Here is a 26,448-nt window from a genome sequence, read left to right as displayed (position 1 = left end):
AGATCACACGTGTCCTGTTATTATGTATAAAAGCATGAAACAGGTGAGACAGGTGGGATCAATATTAATGTTGTGGAAATATATGAAAAAGCAACAGAAGAGTGAAAACATTTCGTGTTTCTAGAAAGATCTTTCAGCTCATAGCTGCTCACAGACTGTATTTACAAGTGACAAACTGCGACTCTACAGTACATCTACAGTATACATCAAATATATTCTGTATTCAAATCTATTGAGTGATGTTTGAAAGTCTTTCTAAGTGAGTTTGATCCAGAAGGGTCTGAAGCCAGAGTCAGACAGAGACTGTGCAGAGACTGTAGAAGGACAGAGCAGCAGCAGAGCAGTCCAAATACACTGATGATCCTCTGTCAGATCCAGAGGGACACACAGGGATGATGCTGGACTCTACATTGTGTCTGACAGTGGAGCTGTTCTCAGAGCAGTTCACTCTGCAGCACTGACACTCATCTGCACTTCTTCTCATTCCTCTGTCAGTCACTGCTGGATGAAGCTCTCCTCTCCTCTCCACCTCCCAATAACATGGCCCAGTCAGAGCGTCTCTACACACAAGCTGCTGCTGCTTCAACCTCTCTGGATCATCAGGACACAGCTCCTCCTCTCTCAGCACACACACACCGTCCTGTTTACCATCATATCCTCCACCTGCAGAGAGAAGAAGGAAGAGCAGAGGAGATAAATGAGTGTTTCCAGAGACTCTTCATCAGCTGTCAGTCAGTGATGCAGCACATCCAGTATAAAGAGCAGCAGGGACTTCAGTGCTGGGACTGTACTAGGACTCATTGTTGCTTCACTTTTTCTAATCTTTGGATTTTTATTGAAGTTGATGAAAATGTTTTTCCCTCCTAGTTTGAGTTTGGACTTTCATTCATTAGAAGAACCTTGGTGTGTCCACTCTGAGCTCTGTAGGAACCCCAACAACAAGCCAGACAATCCAGATGGACGGTTCCAGCTGTTAACTGGAGGAATTCCATCCAAACATCTGCTCTCACTAAATTCTTCCTCACCTACAGACTGTGTTCTTCACTGCTTTAAACTTGGAAATGAATGCAGTCATTGGTCTGTGTGCTGCTTTGTTCAGAGAGCTGAATGGCTGATGATAGTGTTTGATCAGAGCGTGTCAGCCGTTACTATGGTGACCACAAAGGTCAGAAACAGGAAGTGTTTGTGTCCAATCCTGAAGCCTGTCACCATTCTCCTCTCACAGCTTCACTGAGAAGCTGCAGCTTTACAGGAAACACTGGATCTTTGTTTCATACTGACTGTGTTTAGTACAATACTGCTGACAGCACCACCCACTCACTCCATCACTCTACTTACTCCAGAGTCTCCAGTCTGTAGTCTGGACTCTGCTGAAGATCAGACAGCTGCTTAACATCTGGATCCTTCAGGTTGTTGTATCTCAGCTCCAGCTCTCTCAGATGGGAGGGGTTGGACTTCAGTGCTGCTGCCAGATAATCACAGCTGATCTTTGACAAACCACAGCTCCACAATCTGTATAAAGAATGAAAGATGTAAGTTTATTAGACAAAGTGTGAGCTTGAAATCATTCAGTGTTTCATCATCTGTTCAGAGCTGAAGAAGGTTCAAAATGTAGAAGTTTAGAAAATGGAAACTCCAAACAGCTGAAGTCAACAGGAAGCAGCTTCAAACAGGAAACTGTGCAGAGTTTCAGACTACATGTCCTGATGCAGCCAGTTGGATTTTGGAGATTTGAATCTCTTTTCTATGACTAAGTCCTTGAATCATTTCTTCCAGTTGGTCCAACAAGACAGACTAAGTATTGGACATGTGTTGTGGCTCCATTAGGGGAGCTTCTAAATGTGATGTGATGGCCCCTATGGGTCTGTCAGGTCACAGGGCTGAAGAGAGCTCAAACTGGGCACACAGTTGTTCCAGTCTGGACCAAAGACTCTATACTGGGACTGAGGGACTGCTTTGACTGCTCCCACTGGGTCTTTTTAAAGGCTCGTGTTCTCACTTAGATCATCGATTTCTACTTACATTTCTTTCTGGGAAAAATGGGGAAAACAGGAAGTATATTCCCCAATAAGCAGCCCTGGATTAGTAAATCACTCCAACATGTTCTCAGGCAGAAGAAGCTGTCTTGTTATGAGGGAGAGAAGATAAAGATTGAGGCACAGAAACTTGTTGAAAGACAGATAAAGCAGCTAAAATCAGGTGTAAAAGTAAAGCAGAGGATGAGCTGAATAAAGGACACTCAAGGCTGGCTTGGAAAGGAATGAAGTCCATGGTGGGGATGCAGAACAAGGAGCAAAGATGAATGTGATGCTGAATCAGCAGAAGACTTGGACTCATTTGATTCCAGCTTTGATATCATTGATTTCAATGAAGAGCTTTGTGATTGTAGCAAAGGGCTGGTAGCTCTGAGAGTCCCACTGATGAGGTGTTTGTGTGGAAATCGCTTAGTGGGACCAAAGAGAGAAAAAGCCCTGGTCTTGATGCTGTGGGAGGGAAATGATTGAAGTGTGCTGTGAGGAAGTGACTGGGAGATTTTCACACATTTTCCAATCCTCCTTGGAACAACAGGAAGTTCCCAGCATATGGAAACAAAGGTTAAGTGTCCTATGGCACTCAGTGATGATGGTGCTGTGGCCCCACCACCTCCACCTCTTTGTAAAGGAACTAACTGTAATCTGAAGCTTCAAATGGAACTAAGACTTCCTCCACTAGGTGGCAGTGTCTGATGAGAAAGTGTTAGTGGAGCTGACCTGGAGTCAGAAATAGGAAGATGCAGGATTTGGGCTGAAATGGGGAAAAGTGGTTAGCACTAGCGCCTTAAAGCAAGAAGGTTGAAATGTGAACATTGTTCTGCTGCAGTCAATGGACTAAACCAGAGAAGAAGAAAACTGACTTTACCATGAAGATCCTCAGTGTGGATCAGTATAATATCAGCCTGAAGTCTGCAGTTTAGTGTCAGCACAACTTTCACATCATATTCATCTCAGCACAACTAAAACAGGTTGACTGACCTGAGAGTTTCAAGTCCACATCCTGGACTCTCCAGAAAACCACACAGATGCTTCACTCCTGAATCCTGCAGGTTGTTCTTGGTCAAAGACCCGTAGTACGTACTCAGGTCCAGCTCTCTCAGATGGGAGGGGTTGGACTTCAGTGCTGCTGCCAGATAATCACAGCTGATCTCTGACAAACCACAGCCAACCAGTCTGTATAAAGAATGAAATATGTACAAACTACAAGCTCACTTTCATTCCAACAAGTCATCTTCTGACCTGGACTAACAACACTGGTCTCTATGTGCAGCTGGCTGTGAGACCAGTGCTCGGGGACCGTCTACAAAGTGCAACACTGAAAGAACATCACACACTAATTTGCTTCCAGCACTTTCACACAAACATCTACTGTCATTATTGTCACCAAACTCTGTGGATCCTTTATTGCAAATTCAAATAGGATCAAATGGTCAGACAAAAGAGGGTTATGAGGAAATATGATGAAATGTTGTGTATTAGCAGCAAGTTATTGAATCACTTTCCTCAGAAACCAAACAAAATGACTGACAAACATGTTTTTACAAACTCAGTGTTGGGCTTGGATCAGCAGGATAAGCTGATGTTTAAAGGCATTTGAGTCTCGCTGTATGAGAGTCCAGTTATTACTCAATATTTATGGATGATGTTCTTTCAGTGTTGCACTTTGTAGACGCTCCCTGAGCCTCACAGCCAGCTGCACATGGACCAGCTGACATTACCCAGCATTAGAGGCGGGAGTAAAAAAATGGATTTTCCTATTTAAATGGTTTTAATTTGAATAAAGCGATGTTGATTCATTCAATCCTGAATCGATTTTTAATATAAATGTATTTTGCCAGAATCTCAGGTTAAAGCTCCCAAAACTATTTCAAAAACAACCAAACAGATAAAACAGTAAATGAGAGCAGCTAAACACACAAAGATGGAAACACAGAGCGTGGATTGTTCACTCGACGGCATGTACACGGACACGCCGTCGGGGCTGAAAGTGGACAGCTCACAGATCCTGAAGCTGCAGGTTTCATCTGTCTCCAACCGAAACTGACTGAACCAGCAGCAAAAGAAGATCCAAACTACGCTTTACGTTTGATGAACATCGTCATGAATTCTCTCTGACTTTGACGTTTACTTCCTGCACAGCTCTCTCTATCTCTGTGTACTTCAAGAACAGTTTACCTTCAAAAATCTTTTTTCTGCATTATTCACTGCTTATTATGCACCAGTCCGCTGTTGTGTTCACTGCTGTCGGCCTCCGAAAACAAAGCCTCATTTCTACTGTTCAATACTGAAGAAATTTAAACCTTTTAAAATGATGACAGATTACAAACTCTCAGCTGTGTCTGTAATCAAACCTCTGTAACTTTGCTTCACTTCAGCAGCATCAGGTCATGTTCACATGTTGATTCATGGTTTGCTTCAGTTTTTGATCGACTGGAGAATATTTTGAAGTTTATCTGCTATAAAAAGCCAGAACAGGAAAATCTGCTTCATGTGTTTCTGTTTGATCCTCAGTGACTTTGACACAAAGGCCTCTAATGTGATGATCACACCTCTGATCAAGTCTCACAGTGTCAGCTTTGATTTATACATATGGATATGTGCTGATAAATGATCAGAATTAGAATATTTCCCACTTTCTGCTGTGTGCCGTGACCTTTGACCTGCTAAAGACAGTCAGCTGTGGATCATTCATTGTTGTGTCTGATACTTAGAACTGTGAGGAAGAACACTACACAGTTAATCAGGGTGCCCTCTCTCTGAATCAGGAAAGGTGGGCAGACCGCGTGTGGGCCGCGGGCCATACGTTGAGTCTCACTGTTTGAAATGTGAACATTGTTCTGCTGCAGTCAATGGACTAAACCAGAGAAGAAGAAAACTGACTTTACCATGAAGATCCTCAGTGTGGATCAGTATAATATCAGCCTGATGTCTGCAGTTTAGTGTCAGAACAACTTTCACATCATATTCATCTCAGCACAACTAAAACATGCTGACTGACCTCAGAGTTTCAAGTCCACATCCTGGACTCTCCAGGAAACCACACAGATGCTTCACTCCTGAATCCTGCAGCTTGTTGTAGTTGGTCGAAGACCAGTAGTCAGTACTCAGGTCCAGCTCTCTCAGATGGGAGGGGTTGGACTTCAGCGCTGCTGCCAGATAATCACAGCTGATCTCTGACAAACCACAGTCCTTCAATCTGTATAAAGAATGAAATATGTAAGTTTATTAGACAAAGTGTGAGCTTGAAATCATTCAGTGTTTCATCATCTGTTCAGAGCTGAAGAAGGTTCAGAATGTAGAAGTTTAGAAAATGGAAACTCCAAACAGCTGAAGCCAACAGGAAGCAGCTTCAAACAAACACAACAAGAGAAAAAACTCTGAACGTTTCACATTAAAGTCGTACATTTATCATAAAAACAGGACAAAGACTTGAAAAAGTCACGTTTTTCCTTCCAGGAACCACAAGGCTTCACTTTTAAAGGTGAAGTGTGACTGAAATGGACATATTTGAAGTCCAACACCTTTTCCCAGTCACATTATTAAAGCAGACAAACTACAAGCTCATTTTCATTCCAACAAGTCATCGTCTGACCTGGACTAACAACACTGGTCTCTATGTGCAGCTGGCTGTGAGACCAGTGCTCAGGGACCGTCTACAAAGTGCAACACTGAAAGAACATCACACACTAATTTGCTTCCAGCACTTTCACACAAACATCTACTGTCATTATTGTCACCAAACTCTGTGGATCCTTTATTGCAAATTCAAATGGAATTCAAATGGTCAGACAAAAGAGGGTTATGAGGAAATATGATGAAATGTTGTGTATTAGCAGAAAGTTATTCAATAATTTTCCTCAGAAACCAAACAAAATGACTGACAAACATGTTTTTATCTCTTATCTGTCTGTCACCACTGAGAACCTGATTAATCCACAGAAGTTCTGGAAAATCATTACGTCTCTTTCAGTGAGTAATAGCTCCCACACTCTACCAACCTATATTTTTAAGGTTTCTGTTCCTGTATATGATAGGAAGGAGATGATGAATTGCTTTAACAAGCACTTTATATCTTCTGGCTCTTTGTTTGACTCTCTGAACCCAGTCTCTTTAAAATCCGGCACGAACCTTCCGGTGTACACTGGTCAGCCATTTAACTTTGTTCCTTTCTCTGTGCAGGAGGTCTGTAAAGCTCTTAAACTGCTAGATCCTAGAAAATCTCCAGGGCCAGACTTACTAGATCCTTACTTCTTGAAACTGGCAGCTGATTTTGTGGTAGAGCCTCTCACAACACTTTTCAACCTCACACTGGATACGATTAAAATTCCCTTAGTATGGAAATCAGCTTTTGTTGTTCCTCTATTAAAAGGGGGCGACCCAGCAGTGTTAACTAATTACAGACCAATATCTAATCTATCTGTGCTGGCCACAGTTCTTGAATCTCTTGTGTGCGAGCAGTTAAAGGAGTTTTTACACACCAATGCCATTTTATCTGAATATCAATCAGGCTTTAGGAAGAATCACAGTACTATCACAGCCGCAATTAGAGTGGTAAATGATATTACTATTGCACTTGATAAAAAACAACACTGTGCATCCCTTTTTATTGATTTGTCAAAAGCATTTGACACTGTTGATCATTGTATTTTAAAACTTAGACTCTTCCAGTCAGGACTCTCTGAGAGAGCAGTGGATGGTTCTCAAACTACCTCAGTAACAGGACTCAGTGCATTAAATCTGACGGTCTATGTTCTGACTTTGTTACAGTGCACAACGGAGTGCCACAGGGTTCAGTATTAGGTCCCCTTCTATTTATCATTTACGTAAACAATCTTAGTCTAAATGTGAAAGATGCAAACTTTCACTTCTATGCTGATGATGCAGTTATTTACAGCTATGGTTCAACTCTTGTCCAAGTCATTGACTCCTTGCAAAAAGCCTTTTCTGCTGTCCAGCACTCATTACTTCAGCTTAAACTTGTTCTCAACGCAGACAAAACAAAGCTCATGCTGTTTTCTAAATCAAGGAATTTGGCCCAAATAATCCCATCAGTAACCACTCTTGAAGGTAATAAAATAGAGTTGGTTCACACCTATAAATATCTGGGAATCTTAATTGATGACTCGCTCACCTTCAAACCACATGTAGAGAATCTTGTAAAAAATCTGAAGTTAAAACTGAGATTTTATTTTCAAAATAAGTTGTGTTTCTCTTTTAATTCAGAGAAGCGGCTTGTTGCTGCAACATTCTTGCCTGTGCTGGGTTATGGTGATATTCTATATATGAATGCTTCTGCTCAATGTCTTCGAATGATTGATATTGTGTATCGTGCTTCTCTGAGGTTCATCACTCACCGTAAATTTCAGACTCACCACTGTGAGTTATACTCTCAGGTAGGATGGCCTGCTTTGGTAAGTCAGAGGAACTCTCGTTTATACAGTTTTATATATAAGGCGATACTTGATTTGTTGCCTTCCTATATGTGTTCCCTGTTAGCAATGAAACATGCTGGTCGGTATTCTCTTCGTCCGCATGTTTACTTGTTGCTTTCTGTTCCATTTGCCTGAACTGAACTTGGTAAAAGAGCTTTTGTCCATTTAGCACCCTCGGCTTGGAAAAAACTGCAGAAGGAATGGAAAATGACTGAATTAATTTCATTAAGTGCTTTTAAATCTAAACTACGAATACTTGAAGCCAAGTCCATAATGTGAAACTGTTTCAATTAGATTGATTGTCATTTTAACTGACTTATTATTTTTATTGAATTTTATTTTATTTGTATTCTTTCACTTATTGCTGCATGTGTGATGTTGCTGCCTGTGTTTGATTGAGTAATTTCTGTAACTGTGAGACACTTGCTGCTGCCTATCTTGGCCAGGTCTCCCTTGCAAAAGAGGTTTTTAGTCTCAATAGGATCTTTCTGGTTAAATAAAGGTTTAATTAAAAATGTTTTTTGTTTTTTTTTTAAATCTCAGTGTTGGACTTGGATCAGAAGGATAAGCTGATGTTTAAAGGCATTTGAGTCTCGCTGTATGAGAGTCCAGTTATTACTCAATATTTATGGATGATGTTCTTTCAGTGTTGCACTTTGTAGACGCTCCCTGAGCTTCACAGCCAGCTGCACATGGACCAGCTGACATTACCCAGCATTAGAGGCGGGTGTAAAAAAATGGATTTTCCTATTTAAATTGTTTGAATTTGAATAAAGCGATGTTGACTCATTCAATCCTTAATCGATGTTTAATATAAATGTATTTTGCCAGAATCTCAGGTTAAAGCTCCCAAAAGTATTTCAACAACAACCAAACAGATAAAACAGTAAATGAGAGCAGCTAAACACACAAAGATGGAAACACAGAGCGTGGATCGTTCACTCGACGGCACGTACACGGACACGCCCTTGGGGCTGAAAGTGGACAGCTCACAGATCCTGAAGCTGCAGGTTTCATCTGTCTCCAACCAAAACTGACTGAACCAGCAGCAAAAGAAGATCCAAACCACGCTTTACGTTTGATGAACATCGTCATGAATTCTCTCTGACTTTGACGTTTACTTCCTGCACAGCTCTCTCTCTCTCAGTGTACTTCAAGAACAGTTTACCTTCAAAAATCTGTTTTCTGTATTATTCACTGCTTATTACGCACCAGTCTGCTGTTGTGTTCACTGCTGCCGGCCTCCGAAAACAAAGCCTCATTTCTGCTGTTCAATACTGAAGAAATTTAAACCTTTTAAAATAATGACAGATTACAAACTCTTAGCTGTGTCTGTAATCAAACCTCTGTAACTTTGCTTCACTTCAGCAGCATCAGGTCATGTTCACATGTTGATTCATGGTTTGCTTCAGTTTTTGATCGACTGGAGAATATTTTGAAGGTTATCTACTATAAAAAGCCAGAACAGGAAAATCTGCTTCATGTGTTTCTGTTTGATCCTCAGTGACTTTGACACAAAGGCCTCTAATGTGATAATCACACCTCTGATCAAGTCTCACAGTGTCAGCTTTGTTTTTATACATATGGATATGTGCTGATAAATGATCAGGATTATAATATTTCCCACTGCCTGCTGTGTGCCATGACCTTTGACCTGCTAAAGACAGTCAGCTGTGGATTATTCATTGTTGTGTCTGATACTTAGAACTGTGAGGAAGAACACTACACAGTTAATCAGGGTCCCCTCTCTCTGAATCAGGAAAGGTGGGCAGGCCGCGTGTGGGCCGCGGGCCATACGTTGAGTATCACTGTTTGAAATGTGAACATTGTTCTGCTGCAGTCAATGGACAAAACCAGAGAAGAAGAAAACTGACTTTACCATGAAGATCATCAGTGTGGATCAGTATAATATCAGCCTGATGTCTGCAGTTTAGTGTCAGCACAACTTTCACATCATATTCATCTCAGCACAACTAAAACATGCTGACTGACCTCAGAGTTTCAAGTCTACATCCTGGACTCTCCAGGAAACCACACAGATGCTTAACTCCTGAATCCTGCAGCTTGTTGTTGTCACTCAGGACCAGCTCTCTCAGATGGGAGGGGTTGGACTTCAGCGCTGCTGCCAGATAATCACAGCTGATCTCTGACAAACCACAGCTCTCCAATCTGTATAAAGAATGAAAGATGTAAGTTTATTAGACAAAGTGTGAGCTTGAAATCATTCAGAGTTTCATCATCTGTTCAGAGCTGAAGAAGGTTCAGAATGTAGAAGTTTAGAAAATGGAAACTCCAAACAGCTGAAGCCAACAGGAAGCAGCTTCAAACAAACACAAAAAGAGAAAAAACTCTGAACGTTTCACATTAAAGTCGTACATTTATCATAAAAACAGGACAAAGACTTGAAAAAGTCGTGTTTTTCCTTCCAGGAACCACAAGGCTTCACTTTTAAAGGTGAAGTGTGAAAGAAATGGACATATTTGAAGTCCAACACCTTTTCCCAGTCACATTATTAAAGCAGACAAACTACAAGCTCATTTTCATTCCAACAAGTCATCTTCTGACCTGGACTAACAACACTGGTCTCTATGTGCAGCTGGCTGTGAGACCAGTGCTCAGGGACCGTCTACAAAGTGCAACACTGAAAGAACATCACACACTAATTTGCTTCCAGCACTTTCACACAAACATCTACTGTCATTATTGTCACCAAACTCTGTGGATCCTTTATTGCAAATTCAAATGGGATCAAATGGTCAGACAAAAGAGGGTTATGAGGAAATATGATGAAATGTTGTGTATTAGCAGCAAGTTATTGAATCATTTTCCTCAGAAACCAAACAAAATGACTGACAAACATGTTTTTACAAACCCAGTGTTGGAATTGGATCAGAAGGAAGAGCTGATGTTTAAAGGCATTTGAGTCTCGCTGTATGAGAGTCCAGTTATTAGTCAATATTTATGGATGATGTTCTTTCAGTGTTGCACTTTGTAGACGCTCCCTGAGCTTCACAGCCAGCTGCACATGGACCAGCTGACATTACCCAGCATTAGAGGCGGTTGTAAAAAAATGGATTTTCCTATTTAAATGGTTTTAATTTAAAATAAAATGATGTTGATTAATTCAATCCTGAATCGACTTTTAATATAAATGTATTTTGCCAGAATCTCAGGTTAAAGCTCCCAAAAGTATTTCAACAACAACCAAACAGATAAAACAGTAAATGAGAGCAGCTAAACACACAAAGATGGAAACACAGAGCGTGGATCGTTCACTCGACGGCATGTACACGGACACGCCGTCGGGGCTGAAAGTGGACAGCTCACAGATCCTGAAGCTGCAGGTTTCATCTGTCTCCAACCAAAACTGACTGAACCAGCAGCAAAAGAAGATCCAAACTACGCTTTACATTTGATGAACATCGTCATGAATTCTCTCTGACTTTGACGTTTACTTCTTGCACAGCTCTTTCTCTCTCAGTGTACTTCAAGAACAGTTTACCTTCAAAAATCTGTTTTCTGTATTATTCACTGCTTATTACGCACCAGTCTGCAGTTGTGTTCACTGCTGTCGGCCTCCGAAAACAAAGCCTCATTTCTGCTGTTCAATACTGAAGAAATTTAAACCTTTTAAAATGATGACAGATTACAAACTCTCAGCTGTGTCTGTAATCAAACCTCTGTAACTTTGCTTCACTTCAGCAGCATCAGGTCATGTTCACATGTTGATTCATGGTTTGCTTCAGTTTTTGATCGACTGGAGAATATTTTGAAGGTTATCTGCTATAAAAAGCCAGAACAGGAAAATCTGCTTCATGTGTTTCTGTTTGATCCTCAGTGACTTTGACACAAAGGCCTCTGCTGTGATGATCACACCTCTGATCAAGTCTCACAGTGTCAGCTTTGTTTTTATACATATGGATATGTGCTGATAAATGATCAGAATTAGAATATTTCCCACTTTCTGCTGTGTGCCGTGACCTTTGACCTGCTAAAGACAGTCAGCTGTGGATCATTCATTGTTGTGTCTGATACTTAGAACTGTGAGGAAGAACACTACACAGTTAATCAGGGTCCCCTCTCTCTTAATCAGGAAAGGTGGGCAGATCGCGTGTGGGCCGCGGGCCATACGTTGAGTCTCACTGCTTGAAATGAGAACATTGTTCTGCTGCAGTCAATGGACTAAACCAGAGAAGAAGAAAACTGACTTTACCATGATGATCCTCAGTGTGGATCAGTATAATATCAGCCTGATGTCTGCAGTTTAGTGTCAGCACAACTTTCACATCATATTCATCTCAGCACAACTAAAACATGCTGACTGACCTCAGAGTTTCAATTCCACATCCTGGACTCTCCAGGAAACCACACAGATGCTTCACTCCTGAATCCTGCAGCTTGTTGTTGTTACTCATCTCCAGCTCTCTCAGATGGGAGGGGTTGGACTTCAGCGCTGCTGCCAGATAATCACAGCTGATCTCTGACAAACCACAGCCCATCAATCTGTATAAAGAATGAAAGATGTAAGTTTATTAGACAAAGTGTGAGCTTGAAATCATTCAGTGTTTCATCATCTGTTCAGAGCTGAAGAAGGTTCAGAATGTAGAAGTTTAGAAAATGGAAATCCAAACAGCTGAAGCCAACAGGAAGCAGCTTCAAACAAACACAACAAGAGAAAAAACTCTGAATGTTTCACATTAAAGTCGTACATTTATCATAAAAACAGGACAAAGACTTGAAAAAGTCACGTTTTTCCTTCCAGGAACCACAAGGCTTCACTTTTAAAGGTGAAGTGTGAAAGAAATGGACATATTTGAAGTCCAACACCTTTTCCCAGTCACATTATTAAAGCAGACAAACTGCAAGTTCATTTTCATTCCAACAAGTCATCTTCTGACCTGGACTAACAACACTGGTCTCTATGTGCAGCTGGCTGTGAGAGCAGTGCTCAGGGACCGTCTACAAAGTGCAACACTGAAAGAACATCACACACTAATTTGCTTCCAGCACTTTCACACAAACATCTACTGTCATTATTGTCACCAAACTCTGTGGATCCTTTATTGCAAATTCAAATGGGATCAAATGGTCAGACAAAAGAGGGTTATGAGGAAATATGATGAAATGTTGTGTATTAGCAGCAAGTTATTGAATCATTTTCCTCAGAGACCAAACAAAATGACTGACAAACATGTTTTTACAAACTCAGTTTTGGATTTGGATCAGCAGGATAAGCTGATGTTTAAAGGCATTTGAGTCTCCCTGTATGAGAGTCCAGTTATTAGTCAATATTTATGGATGATGTTCTTTCAGTGTTGCACTTTGTAGACGCTCCCTGAACTTCACAGCCAGCTGCACATGGACCAGCTGACATTACCCAGCATTCAGGGCGGGTGTAAAAAAATGGATTTTCCTATTTAAATGGTTTTAATTTAAAATAAAGTGATGTTGATTCATTCAATCCTGAATCGATTTTTAATATAAATGTATTTTGCCAGAATCTCAGGTTAAAGCTCCCAAAAGTATTTCAACAACAACCAAACAGATAAAACAGTAAATGAGAGCAGCTAAACACACAAAGATGGAAACACAGAGCGTGGATCGTTCACTCGACGGCACGTACATGGACACGCCGTCGGGCTGAAAGTGGACAGCTCACAGATCCTGAAGCTGCAGGTTTCATCTGTCTCCAACCAAAACTGACTGAACCAGCAGCAAAAGAAGATCCAAACTACGCTTTACGTTTGATGAACTTCGTCATGAATTCTCTCTGACTTTGAGGTTTACTTCCTGCACAGCTCTCTCTCTCTCTCAGTGTACTTCAAGAACAGTTTACATTCAAAAATCTGTTTTCTGCATTATTCACTGCTTATTACGCACCAGTCTGCAGTTGTGTTCACTGCTGTCGGCCTCCGAAGACAAAGCCTCATTTCTGCTGTTCAATACTGAAGAAATTTAAACCTTTTAAAATGATGACAGATTACAAACTCTCAGCTGTGTCTGTAATCAAACCTCTGTAACTGTCACGGCTGTGAGCCGTGTGGTGTAGGAGGAAAAGGACCCAAAATGCCGGCTGTTGACTGGTGATGAGAGTGATGTTTATTAACAGAAGTGGTGTGACAGAACAGGCAGTGAGGAATGACAAATGACAGAAAAAAACCTAGACTGGGAAAACTAAATGACAAACCTAAGCATGAGACGGAGAACGGAGAATGCAGAGAGACGTAGTTACACCGAGAAACACAGATGATCCGACGACGAACAGAAGCCAACACACAGTATAAATGCACACTAGGTAATGAGGAGATGACATGCAGGGGTGGACACAGCTGACACTAATGGACATAATAAGGAGCAGACCTACAAAGTAAAACCGGAAACACACAGACTGTTTTACAACAAAAAACGCAGGGACCTTAATGGAGCACAGAGGGGGGACACAGGTAGGGATGATAACACGACAATCAACCCAAAGAATTAATATAGAATCAGAATAAACACCAAACACAAGATGAAACCAAAATGAAACACAAAACGCTGGGTCAATGACCCAGGATCATGACAGTACCCCCCCCCCCCCCTCAAGGGCTGGCCCCCGACAGCCCCCCAAAAAAAACACCATATCTGGGAGGGTGGCGGGGGGTCCAGGACGGAGGGTCCGGACGAGGACCAAAACGGAAGCCCCAGAATCCCAAACAAAATGGTCACAAAACACAGACTGGGGCTTGAGAAACCGAGTCCAAAACACAGGTCAGGGGGCCGGCCTGGGGGCTGACAGCCTAACAGTGCACTTAGTTCTGGTGGCCGGACCGGAGGTCTCCAGCACAGGAGCCCAGAACAAAACAGTTCAGGGGGTCGGCCACGCAGAAGGCAGTGATGGCGACAGGAGTCTGGAGGCCAACCGTGCGGACGGCAACGGCGTAGAAACAGTTCTGGGGGCCGACCGTGCGGACGGCAACGGCGTAGAAACGTTCTGGGGGCCAACCGTGCGCACGGCAGCGGCGGCAGCAATGCAAGTCCAGAGGCCGGCCACGCGGAAGGCAGTGGCAGCATTCAGGATGTCGTCCACAGTGGCGACGATGCCCAACAAGCAGCCTGGCAGAGGACGACGATGTTGAGGCGGCAGTTGGGGACCTGAAGGCTGCGTGGCCCCCGCAGCACCAGGCGGGGTGGAGGCTGGACCAGACGAGGCAGATGTTGAAGCCGAAGCTGGACCAGACAAGGAAGAGGCAGATGTTGAAGCCGAAGCTGGACCAGACGAGGAAGAGGCAGCTGAAGCAGAAGCTGGGCCAGGCGACGCTGAAGCAAATGCGGAAGCTGGAGCAGGCGAAGCTGAAGCTGACGCCGGACCAGGCGAAGCTGAAGCTAAGGGAGAGGCTGGACCAGGCAACGTTGAGGCAGAGGCTGGACCAGACGACGCTGATGATGCTGAAGCTGGACCAGACGACGCTGATGATGCTGAAGCTGGACCAGGCGACGGCGAAGCTGATGATGCTGAAGCTGGACCAGGCGACGGCGAAGCTGATGATGCTGAAGCTGGACCAGGCGACGGCGAAGCTGATGATGCTGAAGCTGGACCAGGCGACGGCGAAGCTGATGATGCTGAAGCTGGACCAGGCGACGGCGTGGGTGAAGCTGAAGCTGGACCAGGCGACGGTGAAGCTGATGAGGCCGAGGCAGAGGCTGGACCAGACGAAGCTGATGATGCTGGAGCTGGACCAGGCGATGGCGTGGGTGGAGACACGGAGGCTGCAGCTGGCGAGGATGAAGACACGGAGGCTGCAGCTGGCGGCGGCGTGGACGAAACTGCTTCTGCAGCTGGCAGCGGCGTGGACGAGGAAGCTGATGAGGCCGAGGCAGAGGCTGGACCAGACGAAGCTGATGATGCTGGCGCTGGACCAGGCGACGGCGTGGGTGGAGACACGGAGGCTGCAGCTGGCGAGGATGAAGACACGGAGGCTGCAGCTGGCGGCGGCGTGGACGAAACTGCTGCTGCAGCTGGCGGTGGCGTGGACGAAACCGCTGCTGCAGGCGTGGATGAGGCCGCTGCTGCAGGCGTGGATGAGGCCGCTGCTGCAGGCGTGGATGATGCCGCTGCTGCAGGCGCGGATGAGGCCGCTGCTGCAGGCGTGGATGAGGCTGCTGGTGGAGCAGCTGGTGGCTGGTCGGGCTCCTCAGGCCCCCCAGCTGACGAGGAAGGTTGCTGGACGGGCTCCTCGGGCCCCCCAGCTGACGAGAACCGAGGCTGGACGGGCTCCTCGGGCCCTCCAGCTGATGATGTAAAAGGCTGGACGGGCTCCTCGGGCCCTCCAGCGAGAACAGTCTCAGGACCAGTGGGCACACGGGCCTCTGGCAGGCACAGGACAAAACCAGCAGGTGCGGGGACCTCTGGCAGGCACAGAACAGAACCAGCAGGCACACGGGCCTCTGGCAGGCACAAAACAGAACCAGCAGGCACACGGGCCTCTGGCAGGGACAGAACAGAACCAGCAGGCACATGGGCCTCTGGCAGGGACAGAACAGGAACAGCAGGCACACGGGCCTCTGGCAGGCACAGAACAGAACCAGCAGGCACACAGGCCTCTGGAAGGCACAGAACAGAACCAGCAGGCACGGGCCTCTGGCAGGGACAGAACAGAACCAGCAGGCACGGTGGCCCCTGGCAAACACATAGCAGACTGCAGCTGCGCAGAGCGTTGACTCTGCTCAGGCAGCGACAGCCGGGTGCAGTCCCCAGCTGGGTTCTTAGCCTCCAGGGGTTTAGAGTGGGCTGAGGGCTGAAACTCAGCCTCTGGGGAGGCCCTGGAGAGAGTAACAGTCTCAAAATTAGCCAGTCTTTGAGAAACCAGAGTGGTTTTAACGTGTTTGTCTCTCCGCTTAAAATGCGTGTTAGGAACAGGAGTCAAAATGGGTGGCACAGACACAGCCTCCAGTATGGAGGGAGCAGGTGACCGGGCTAATGGAATAGATGCAGGCTGGGCTAATGAGCTGGCAAAAGGCTGATGTACTGGTTGAAGTGAAACTGGCATTGGTGGTGGAATGGGTGAAACACAGTCAATTGCAGTTATGGATGTTTTGAGATTGCTAACTTGTGAGAGGTCAGTTACCACGAAGGTAGGTAAGCTACGGGTAATGTCTCTACTCCCACCACGAAAAGCCCCAGAACACACAGTCTCGGAAGCACCAGCGTCCTGTGAACTCACCACAGCTGGTCGCACAGAAGTCACTGAATCCGGCTGTGGGGTGAAGCGCCGGCGGCACGATCGTTGCTTCCCCACCGCTGATGGCTCTGACGGGCAGGGCAAAACCTCTGGCGGTTCAGGCCGTAAAACCTCCGGTGAGTGAAGCTGAGGCAGCTGCTTTGGGGTGGTCGTAGTCTGCTGTTGCCGGGCGGAATCCGCTAACTCCCGATCTTGCACCGCCTCCCGGGTCTTATGCAGGTCAGTAATTAAATCTGTAAATCCCCTGACCTGGCGGAGATAGGGATTTCCATCCAGGATAGCCTCAATGGCATTTATCCCCACAACCTTCGCTCTGGCATTAGAGGTGTGGGTTACCCAGTCCAGGAGGCGCAGGATGCGTGTGAGATCGCTCTCCCCCGACAAAACAGCTGGGTCCATCTTGTGGTCGGATCGTACTGTCACGGCTGGAGGGGTGAGCCATGTGGTGTAGGAGGAAAAGGACCCAAAATGCCGGCAGTTGACTGGTGATGAGAGTGATGTTTATTTACAGAAGTGGTGCAATGGAACAGGCAGTGAGGAATGACAAATGACAGAAAAAAACCTAGACTGGGAAAACTAAATGACAAACCTAAGCATGAGACGGAGAACGGAGAATGCACAGAGACGTAGTTACACCGAGAAACACAGACGATCCGACGAGGCCTCTGCTGTGATGATCACACCTCTGATCAAGTCTCACAGTGTCAGCTTTGTTTGTATACATATGGATATGTGCTGAAAAATGCTCAGAATTAGAATATTTCCGACTGTCTGCTGTGTGCCGTGACCTTTGACCTGCTAAAGACAGTCAGCTGTGGATTATTCATTGTTGTGTCTGAAACTTAGAACTGTGAGGAAGAACACTACACAGTTAATCAGGGTCCCCTCTCTCTGAATCAGGAAAGGTGGGCAGGCTGCGTGTGGGCCACGGGCCATACGTTGAGTCTCACTGTTTGAAATGTGAACATTGTTCTGCTGCAGTCAATGGACTAAACCAGAGAAGAAGAAAACAGACTTTACCATGAAGATCCTCAGTGTGGATCAGTATAATATCAGCCTGATGTCTGCAGTTTAGTGTCAGCACAACTTTCACATCATATTCATCTCAGCACAACTAAAACATGCTGACTGACCCCAGAGTTTCAAGTCTACATCCTGGACTCTCCAGGAAACCACACAGATGCTTCACTCCTGAATCCTGCAGCTTGTTGTAGGTCAGGTCCAGCTCTCTCAGATGGGAGGGGTTGGACTTAAGCGCTGCTGCCAGATAATCACAGCTGATCTCTGACAAACCACAGTCCATCAATCTGTATAAAGAATGAAATATGTAAGTTTATTAGACAAAGTGTGAGCTTGAAATCATTCAGTGTTTCATCATCTGTTCAGAGCTGAAGAAGGTTCAAAATGTAGAAGTTTAGAAAATGGAAACTCCAAACAGCTGAAGCCAACAGGAAGCAGCTTCAAACAAACACAACAAGAGAAAAAACTCTGAATGTTTCACATTAAAGTCGTACATTTATCATAAAAACAGGACAAAGACTTAAAAGGGTCATGTTTTTCCTTCCAGGAACCACAAGGCTTCACTTTTAAAGGTGAAGTGTGAAAGAAATGGACATATTTGAAGTCCAACACCTTTTCCCAGTCACATTGTTAAAGCAGACAAACTACAAGCTCATTTTCATTCCAACAAGTCATCTTCTGACCTGGACTAACAACACTGGTCTCTATGTGCAGCTGGCTGTGAGACCAGTGCTCAGGTACCGTCTACAAAGTGAAACACTGAAAGAACATCACACACTTGCTTTGTCCGAAAACGTCGGCTGCATCCTTCGGTCTTCGCGGTCGACGTGGGCCGGTTCCTTCACAGACAGAAAAGGCTGGAAGTGCGAGGCTTTGAAATGGGACGGTCTAGCCTTCAGATTTGCGTCACCGCTGTCTCGGTGGAGTTTAATAAACTCGGCCGCCTGCTCCTTGCTATCTAAAATATAACAGGACACTGGAGTAAATTCTCGACCGTCTCACACTTCTGTTTAATCAGTTTTCTGTTTACCGTTTATTCAGCTGTGTGAAAATCCCGGAGGAACCCACCCGATGGATTAATAAAGTTTTATTTAATCTAATAACTTTGATCTCAGCCAAACCGATTTACTCTGGAACAAATAAAACACAGAAAAAAGGCAAACAATTACATTTTTAGGCTATCCGAGTCACTTATATATCATGTTTAACCTGAGTAGAGAAAGAGCGGGGGTCTTAAAACGATGAAGCCGGAAGTCTGCTGCTCTTGCCGGCTGGAGTGACCATTAAACCCCCCGGCTTGCTATCGAGCAGGTGGGGAACAGACGTCTTCGAAAACGTCGGCACACTTTTGCAAATATGCAATATCTTGATAAACCAAGCAGATATTTGTAATTTACACAGCTACTTTCTCGCCTGAAAATATGTTAAAAGTTTATTTTGTGACCCAGAAAGATTAATAAGAGTAATTTTAAAACTTAGTAGCAGCCGCCATTGTTGGCAACTGCAATTTGGCTGGGCCGCGCTATGAATTCTGGGATATGGTGGGCCACGAAGGACACACCCGACCCATCTTTCAAATTCGGGGAAATGAAGGACGCATTTGTCGGCCGCATTTAAAGGAGTCGACGAATACAGACAGCCTTCGTCGCCTGGCTGTGACGTAATTGGCCCTCAAATGCGGCCTCCAGAGGATGCAGCCGACGTTTTGGGACACAGCTACTAATTTGCTTACATCATCCAACTTGAAGAGGAAACAGAGACGGCTCCCCTTCAAAGTAAAAGCTGCTCCTTTTGGACACAGTATCAAAGAAAGTCTACAGTATAACATAGAAAAGTCAGAACAAAGTTTTGGTTGTTTTTAAATTGTGCAGAAATGAAACTACACTAAGCTCAATTGAGGCCAAACTGACATGGGATGAAATGTCTGTCACATAGACATTTCATCCCATGTCAGTTTGGCCTCATCCTGGGCCGGATTATCCAGCACACACTCTGACCACAGGCCCAGGGGCCACGCACAGCTGGGCTCCATCCAAGAGACAGGAAACAAACCAATACAATAATAAAAAGCACCATGAGATCTTCTTACATCTTCAAGACAAACATAGTAAAAACATGAGCATATTTGTTTCCTGATAAAATGATGTGACAGGTAGAACAGAGTAAAGTGGTGGTGTTACAGCCTTTCTCCCCTCTGCTGCCGAGGCTGTTAGTCTCTCCCAAACACAGCTACAGGACTTCCAAATGAAAGCAACAGAAGTGGCTTTACAAATGAAAGAGGAAGAGGAGAAGAAGAGGAGGCCACCCTGACCATCACTCCAGCTGAAAACATCACACTTCCATTAAAGTTGGTGAGAAAATGTTGAGCAGGATGTGCTGCTGGCTAATCTGGAGGCTGTAGCAGCAGCTCACAGTCACCGTGGATTTCCACTCATGAAAAAGCTCTGACTGCTTCATTTCTCATTTCATATCAGAGACTTTAGTGCTTCACTGAAGCTGTACTGTGATGCTTCCATATTCCAGTGAGGCCTCCATAATGATTTCAGCTGTTCTGTACACACACTGTGTGCCCTGTATGGCTCAAAGTCTCTGCAGCCTGTTTTTACCTGCTATCATCAGATCTTCATCATCCTCATTAACATCCCTCACACACTCTACAGCCTCATCAGCACTGACTTCATCTTCACTGACTGATGGAGCACAACATGAACCTGTGGAGGCTGAAACACTGTCCTGTCAAACAGCTCCCCGTCACCACTCCACTTCTCTCAGCCTTTAAATGAACCCTGCTCAAGTTTGTCACTTCTGTTTGGAGCCAAAAGAGGTTAAAGATTATGCCACTACATTCTTGTCTAGAAAATATTAAAATTGTATTTGGTGATACACAAAAAAGGGTAAAGTTTAAGTATAGTTTGGGTCCACACATGTCCAAAACCTGGTGTGTAGGCCTACTTAGTATTGAGAAAAGCCTACTAAAAGAACACCCACCAGACCAAAGCAATGGTTTTGACTTGATCAGCATTAACCCCGCCACCTGACTTTGATGGGTGAAGCTGACAAATAAAATGTATTTATGAACACCGATGCAGGGCCAGGAGTAGCAACGTGAATCAAATAAATACATCATTAAATAATTCATTAAATGTGTCAGTAAAATAATTAAAATAGAAAACAAACCAATAATTGATTAAATATCTAATTAACTAATTAGAATTGTACATAAATAAACAATGAATTATTTTAAATGAAATGAACTGATAATTCATTATCAATATATTTCTTTAATTAATTATGTACATTTTTAATGAAATACTGAAATAAATAATTCATTAGTGATGTATTCATTTAATACAACCATGAAATTATTGCTAGTTTACTCAAAATAATTTTAAGACATCAATATTAAAGGTTAAATTATGATAATGAATACATGCAACTATAACTGATGACATAAGAATTTGGATTTTTTTTAAGCTAAAGCGAAGGTGCTGACTCACTTGGCATGTTACTCTCAAATCCTCCCAAATAACAATAACATAATTACACTTTAGCCACAAGAGGGCAGCAGCATTAATACAAGTCACATGTATATAAAGGTACAGTGATTATATTACAGTGATTTTGACAAAAACAAAACAGAAGTTCATGGCAGTGTGTTTTTCCATAACATACCAACCAAATTAAATAATAAAAACTTTATAACTTACAGAGCTTTTTTAGAGGCTTTGACCACTGGCAGCAGCCTCAGAAGAGCCTCCTCTGAATCAAAGTATTCCTGCAGGTCAAACACATCCAGATCTTTTTCTGATGACAGTAAGATGAAGACCAGAGCTGACCACTGAGCAGGAGACAGTTTATCTGTGGAGAGACTTCCTGAACTCAGGGACTGTTGGATCTCCTCCACTAGAGAACGATCATTCAGTTCATTCAGACAGTGAAACAGATTGATGCTTTTCTCTGCAGACAGATTCTCACTGAGCTTCTCCTTGATGTACTTAACTGCTTCTTGATTGGTCTGTGAGCTACTTCCTGTTTGTGTCATCAGGCCTTGGAAACGAGTTTGATTAGTCTTCAGACCCAAGAGAAAACGAAGGAACAAGTCCAGGTGTCCATTGGGGCTCTGTAAGGCCTTGTCCACAGCACACTGGTAGAAGTATTTCTTTGAAGATTTTCTTGTTTGAAACACCTTCCAAGTTGTTTGTTGCTCTTCCAGCAGATTGAGTCCAGAGTTGATGAAGGTCAGGTGGACATGAAGAGCAGCCAGAAACTCCTGAACACTGAGATGAACAAAGCAGAACACCTTGTTCTGGTACAGTTGTTTCTCCTCTTTAAAGATCTGTGTGAACACTCCTGAGTACACTGAGGCTGCTCTGATATCGATGCCACACTCTGTCAGGTCTGGTTCATAGAAGATCAGGTTTCCTTTCTGCAGCTGATCAAAAGCCAGTTTTCCCAGAGACTCAATCATCTTCCTGCTCTCTGGACTCCAGTGTGGATCTGTCTCAGCTCCTCCATCATATTTGATACTCTTGACTTTGGCCTGAACCACCAGGAAGTGGATGTACATCTCAGTCAGGTTCTTGGGTAGCTCTCCTCCCTCTCTGGTTTCCAGCACATCCTCCAGAACTGTAGCAGTGATCCAGCAGAAGACTGGGATGTGACACATGATGTGGAGGCTTCGAGCTTTCTTGATGTGGGAGATGATCCTACTGGCTTGCTCCTCATCTCTGAATCTCTTCCTGAAGTACTCCTCCTTCTGTGGGTCAGTGAACCCTCTGACCTCTGTCACCATGTCGACACACTGAGGAGGGATCTGATTGGCTGCTGCAGGTCGTGTTGTTATCCAAAGGCGAGCAGAAGGGAGCAGGTTCCCTCTGATGAGGTTTGTCAGCAGCTCATCCAATGAGGTGGACTTTCTTGTTTCAGTCAGGATTTTAGTTTTGTTGAAGTCCAAATTAAGTTGACACTCATCCAGACCATCAAGTATGAACACAACCTGGAAGTCTTCAAGCCTGCAGATTCCTGATTCGTTAGTTTGATTAAAGAAGTGATGAACAAGTTCCACCAAGCTGAACTTTTCCTCTTTCAGCACATTCAGCTCTCTGAAAGTGAATGGAAATATGAACTGGATGTCCTGGTTGGCTTTGTCTTCAGCCCAGTCCAGGGTGTATTTCTGTGTTAAGACTGTTTTCCCAATGCCAGCCACTCCCTTTGTCAGCACTGTTCTGATTGGTTCGTCTCTTCCAGGTGAGGCTTTAAAGATGTCTTCTTGTCTGATTGTTGTTTCTGGTCTGTCTGGTTTCCTGGATGCTGTTTCAATCTGTCTGACCTCATGTTCATCATTGACCTCTGCAGTCCCTCCCTCTGTGATGTAGAGCTCTGTGTAGATCTGATTCAGGAGGGTTGGGCTTCCTGCTTTAGCGATCCCCTCAAACACACATTGGAACTTCTTCTTCAGTTGGGCTTTAAGTTCACGTTTACAGAGTGGAGCAAATATTTCTGAAGGTAAGAAATTCAGAAAAAAATATTATACAATAAATATCATAGCCTTTCAGTACCCTGAAAGGATGAATGTCTATTGGTCCATTTCTTGAGCTATTAGAAAAGATCTTTAGAGAAATTCTCTTACTGCTCTGCAGATGGTCAGCCATCTCATGCTGCTTAAGTCTCCTCAAGAAGTGGAGTGTGATCTTCAGAAATGCTTCTCTGCAGCTCTTTCTTTCATCTTCATCCTCACCTTCAAACATCTCCTCATCCTCCATCTGGCTCTTTAAAGTTTCTGGGTGATCTGGACTCAGAACCTTCTGGATCTTCTTCAGCTCGTTCTTCACAAACATGGTGATGTTATCCTCCAGCCGCTGGAAAAGAAGACTATATGAATTACCCAGTGGCAAATGGACTGGTTCTTATATAGCTCTCTTTGATACTCTGTGCACACAAAGCATTTTATACAACATGCCTCATTCAACCAAGCACATTGTTCTATGCTTAAATACTTTCTTTCACACTCTGATGGATGCATCAGAGGGCAGCTTGGGTTTAGTACGTTATCCAGTACATTTGCCAGCCAGGGTTTGATTCACAAACCTTCTGACTAGTAGCTGACCTGCTCACCTCCTGAGCTACAGTCACCCCAATCTGACTGAAATGATGGAGCCCAAACTCTGATTTATGTTGGACACACTGACAATACTCTGGTCCACAAAGTGCAGCATAGAGGTGACTGAAAAGAACAAATGTAAATGTAGTACTACAAACCATAACCACAGAGTCCAGGTGTGTTTGATGTTGCTGTGCAGACTGACCAGTGGAAACCTCTGCTCTCTCCTGGTCCACTCTGTGGAGGAGTAATGTATAATTAGCTCATGTTATGTCTGTCCACACACAGACACAAGCTAAAGGTCCATGAAGTGATGTTTGGATGGGTTCAGTCAATCAGATGACTGTCATGGTGAAGCTTTGCTAGTCCTGGTGATCCCACTGAGAATTAACATCTCAGTTTCCAGATGTCTGTAGTTTTCTGCTCAGTTTCTTTAGTCCCAACAGCTCTTACCATCTCCTGCATAAAGCTTTCCCTCCATGCTCAGATGCCCTGGAACAAGGTACTCTCTTTACATCAGTGACTGGTTTAAAGTCAGTGAAGTCACTTTTCTCATTCCCTGATTGCTCTTTTGTGTATATGAGCCCTTTTTTTCTCCTGCTTGTTGCTGGTTTGTCTGTGTTATCTCCCCGTGTCTCCGTTTAAGGTTTCGGGTTAGTTTTTTAGTTTTTTCAGTAGAGGTTATCTTAGCTTCTGCACAGGCCATCTCTACTGCACTTCACCGTTTCAATAAAGCTCACTCACTTCACAGTAGTGTCGGCATCTTGGGTCCTTTATTAAATTCAACATGGCTCGCCCCGCTAGCCGTGACATAAGATGTGAAAACAATATCCAAAAAACATGAGGGACAAACAGGGAATAGTTTTAAGGTGCAGGGCCAACAAACTGAGTCTAGCCATAAACTCAGAGTTGATTGAATTAGCATTTTGAATTGGCTGATCTGAGTTACTTCAATTAAGTCTATGTTCACTTTGAGTTAAGATTATACGTGATTAATGTAAAAGAAAAAAGCCATCATCAGCAACTGATTCTGATTTAGCAAGTTTTCAAATCTAAACAGTACCCATCCCTAGCTGGCTGTAGTTAAACCTTTATTAAAAAGCATCACTAGACCCAGCTGTCTTAGCTAATTATAGGCCAATCTCCAACCTGACAATCCTTGAAAGAGTAGTTGGGGTGAGACAATCAGAGGGGCAGTGTGATGATCTTAGGTTACAAACTACCGCAGTCAAGTCATTAAGGGAGACAGGATCAAACTGCTCTAAGACAGCTGAGCACACAGGAGAAAGACTCGGATCTGAGGCAGCAGTCGGCGAGACAAGAGCCCTAATAGATAGAACCTTGTTGTTAAAAATGCTAAAAAATCATCACAAATACTTGGTGAAGAAATGACTCCGACATTATCACATGAACGAAGAAAACGATTGAGGACATTAAAAAGTACCTGAGGCCTGTGACTGTTTACTAACACTAAGTTTAAGACAAACTGTGTCTGCAGTTTTTACAGCTTCTTGGTGAGCAGAAATCTGTATAGAAACATACAATCTCCTTAAAATCTGTAGAGAAACATACAATCTGTCCTTTTTCCATCTCCTTTCGGCGCGTCTACAGTCACGTCTAAGGGGGCGCGTATGTTCATTCAACCACAGCTCTGATAAATGCTTAGCGCGCAAAGTCCTGAACGGAGTCCAAAATATCAGTGCAGGTAGAATGAAGAATGTCCGAAAGGTCCTCAACACTTTAACAGCTGGAGTTCATTATTCCAGAGTCCACAAAGGCAGCAGAAAAAGCGCGGCTGTTAGAGCATTAAGCGCTCGCTTTTTACGCGCTGAGGCGCACGGCTTATCTACCGAGCAGCGCAGCGTTTCAGTGAACAACACAGGAAAATGATCGGAGATGCCAAACTCAGATAGTTCAGTGATGCACACATCCAGCCCGTGGGAAAGCTCCAAGTCTAGTGTGTGACCTTTTTCATGCGTGGGACCAGTAACCCACTGGGTCAAGTAAAAAGAGTCAATAATATTTAAAAAGTCCTTGACCAGAAATTTAGAGTCACAGCAGACATGGATGTTAAAATCACCAAGGCAGCATCATCAGAAGACATAGCACACCCAGCTCAATCTGTCCATGAAGCCAGATAACACACACCAATGAGTTAAACTGCAGGAATGTCTTAAAGACATAAAGACCTGGATGGCCGCTAAGTTTCTGCTTCTTAATTCAGATCAAATTGAGGTTATTGTACTCGGCCCTGAAAATCTTAGAAATATGGTATCTAACCAGATTCTTACTCTGGATGGCATTACCTTGGCCTCCGGTAACATTGTGAAGAACCTTGGAGTCATTTTTGACCAGGACATGTCCTTCAACGCACATATTAAACAAATATGTAAGACTGTTTTCTTCCATTTGCGCAACATCTCTAAAGTTAGAAATATCCTGTCTCAGAGTGACATTGAAAAGCCTTAAACTGATCCAAAATGCTGCAGCAAGAGTCCTGACAGGGACTAGAAAGAGAGAGCAGATTTCTCCTGTTTTGGCTTAACTTCATTGGCTTCCTGTTAAATCTAGAATTCAAAATCCTGCCCCTCACATACAAGGTCTTTAATAATCAGGCCCCATCTTATCTTAATGACCTTGTA

General features: G+C 43.9%; 1 protein-coding gene across 5 annotated transcripts; it reads right to left on the bottom strand.

Moving 5' to 3' along the window:
* On the bottom strand, window positions 1-24,355 carry LOC146523563 (protein NLRC3-like). 5 transcript variants are annotated; one of them, XM_085151293.1, is made up of 10 exons: window positions 23,965-24,355; window positions 23,336-23,564; window positions 21,414-23,205; window positions 17,820-17,993; window positions 11,792-11,968; window positions 9,458-9,634; window positions 5,032-5,229; window positions 3,012-3,206; window positions 1,339-1,512; window positions 1-663 (listed from the first exon to the last, which is right to left on the bottom strand). In XM_085151293.1, exons 1-10 carry the CDS (start codon window positions 23,965-23,967, stop codon window positions 651-653), a joined length of 3,132 nt encoding a protein of 1,043 aa, XP_085007419.1. In that variant the 5' UTR covers window positions 23,968-24,355; the 3' UTR covers window positions 1-650. The 5 variants fall into 5 exon arrangements, with proteins under 5 accessions (XP_085007419.1, XP_085007428.1, XP_085007437.1 ...); XM_085151302.1 differs by lacking the exons at window positions 3,012-3,206; window positions 5,032-5,229 and having other exon boundaries at window positions 23,965-24,353; XM_085151311.1 differs by lacking the exons at window positions 3,012-3,206; window positions 5,032-5,229; window positions 17,820-17,993 and having other exon boundaries at window positions 23,965-24,353.
* Window positions 24,356-26,448: the final 2,093 nt, after the last annotated feature.

The sequence above is a fragment of the Neolamprologus multifasciatus genome, chromosome 3, assembly GCF_963576455.1.
Source record: "Neolamprologus multifasciatus chromosome 3, fNeoMul1.2, whole genome shotgun sequence".
Taxonomy (NCBI): Eukaryota; Metazoa; Chordata; class Actinopteri; order Cichliformes; family Cichlidae; genus Neolamprologus; species Neolamprologus multifasciatus.
Note: the sequence above shows the minus strand (reverse complement) of the source record. Positions and strands in the feature narration are given on the sequence as shown.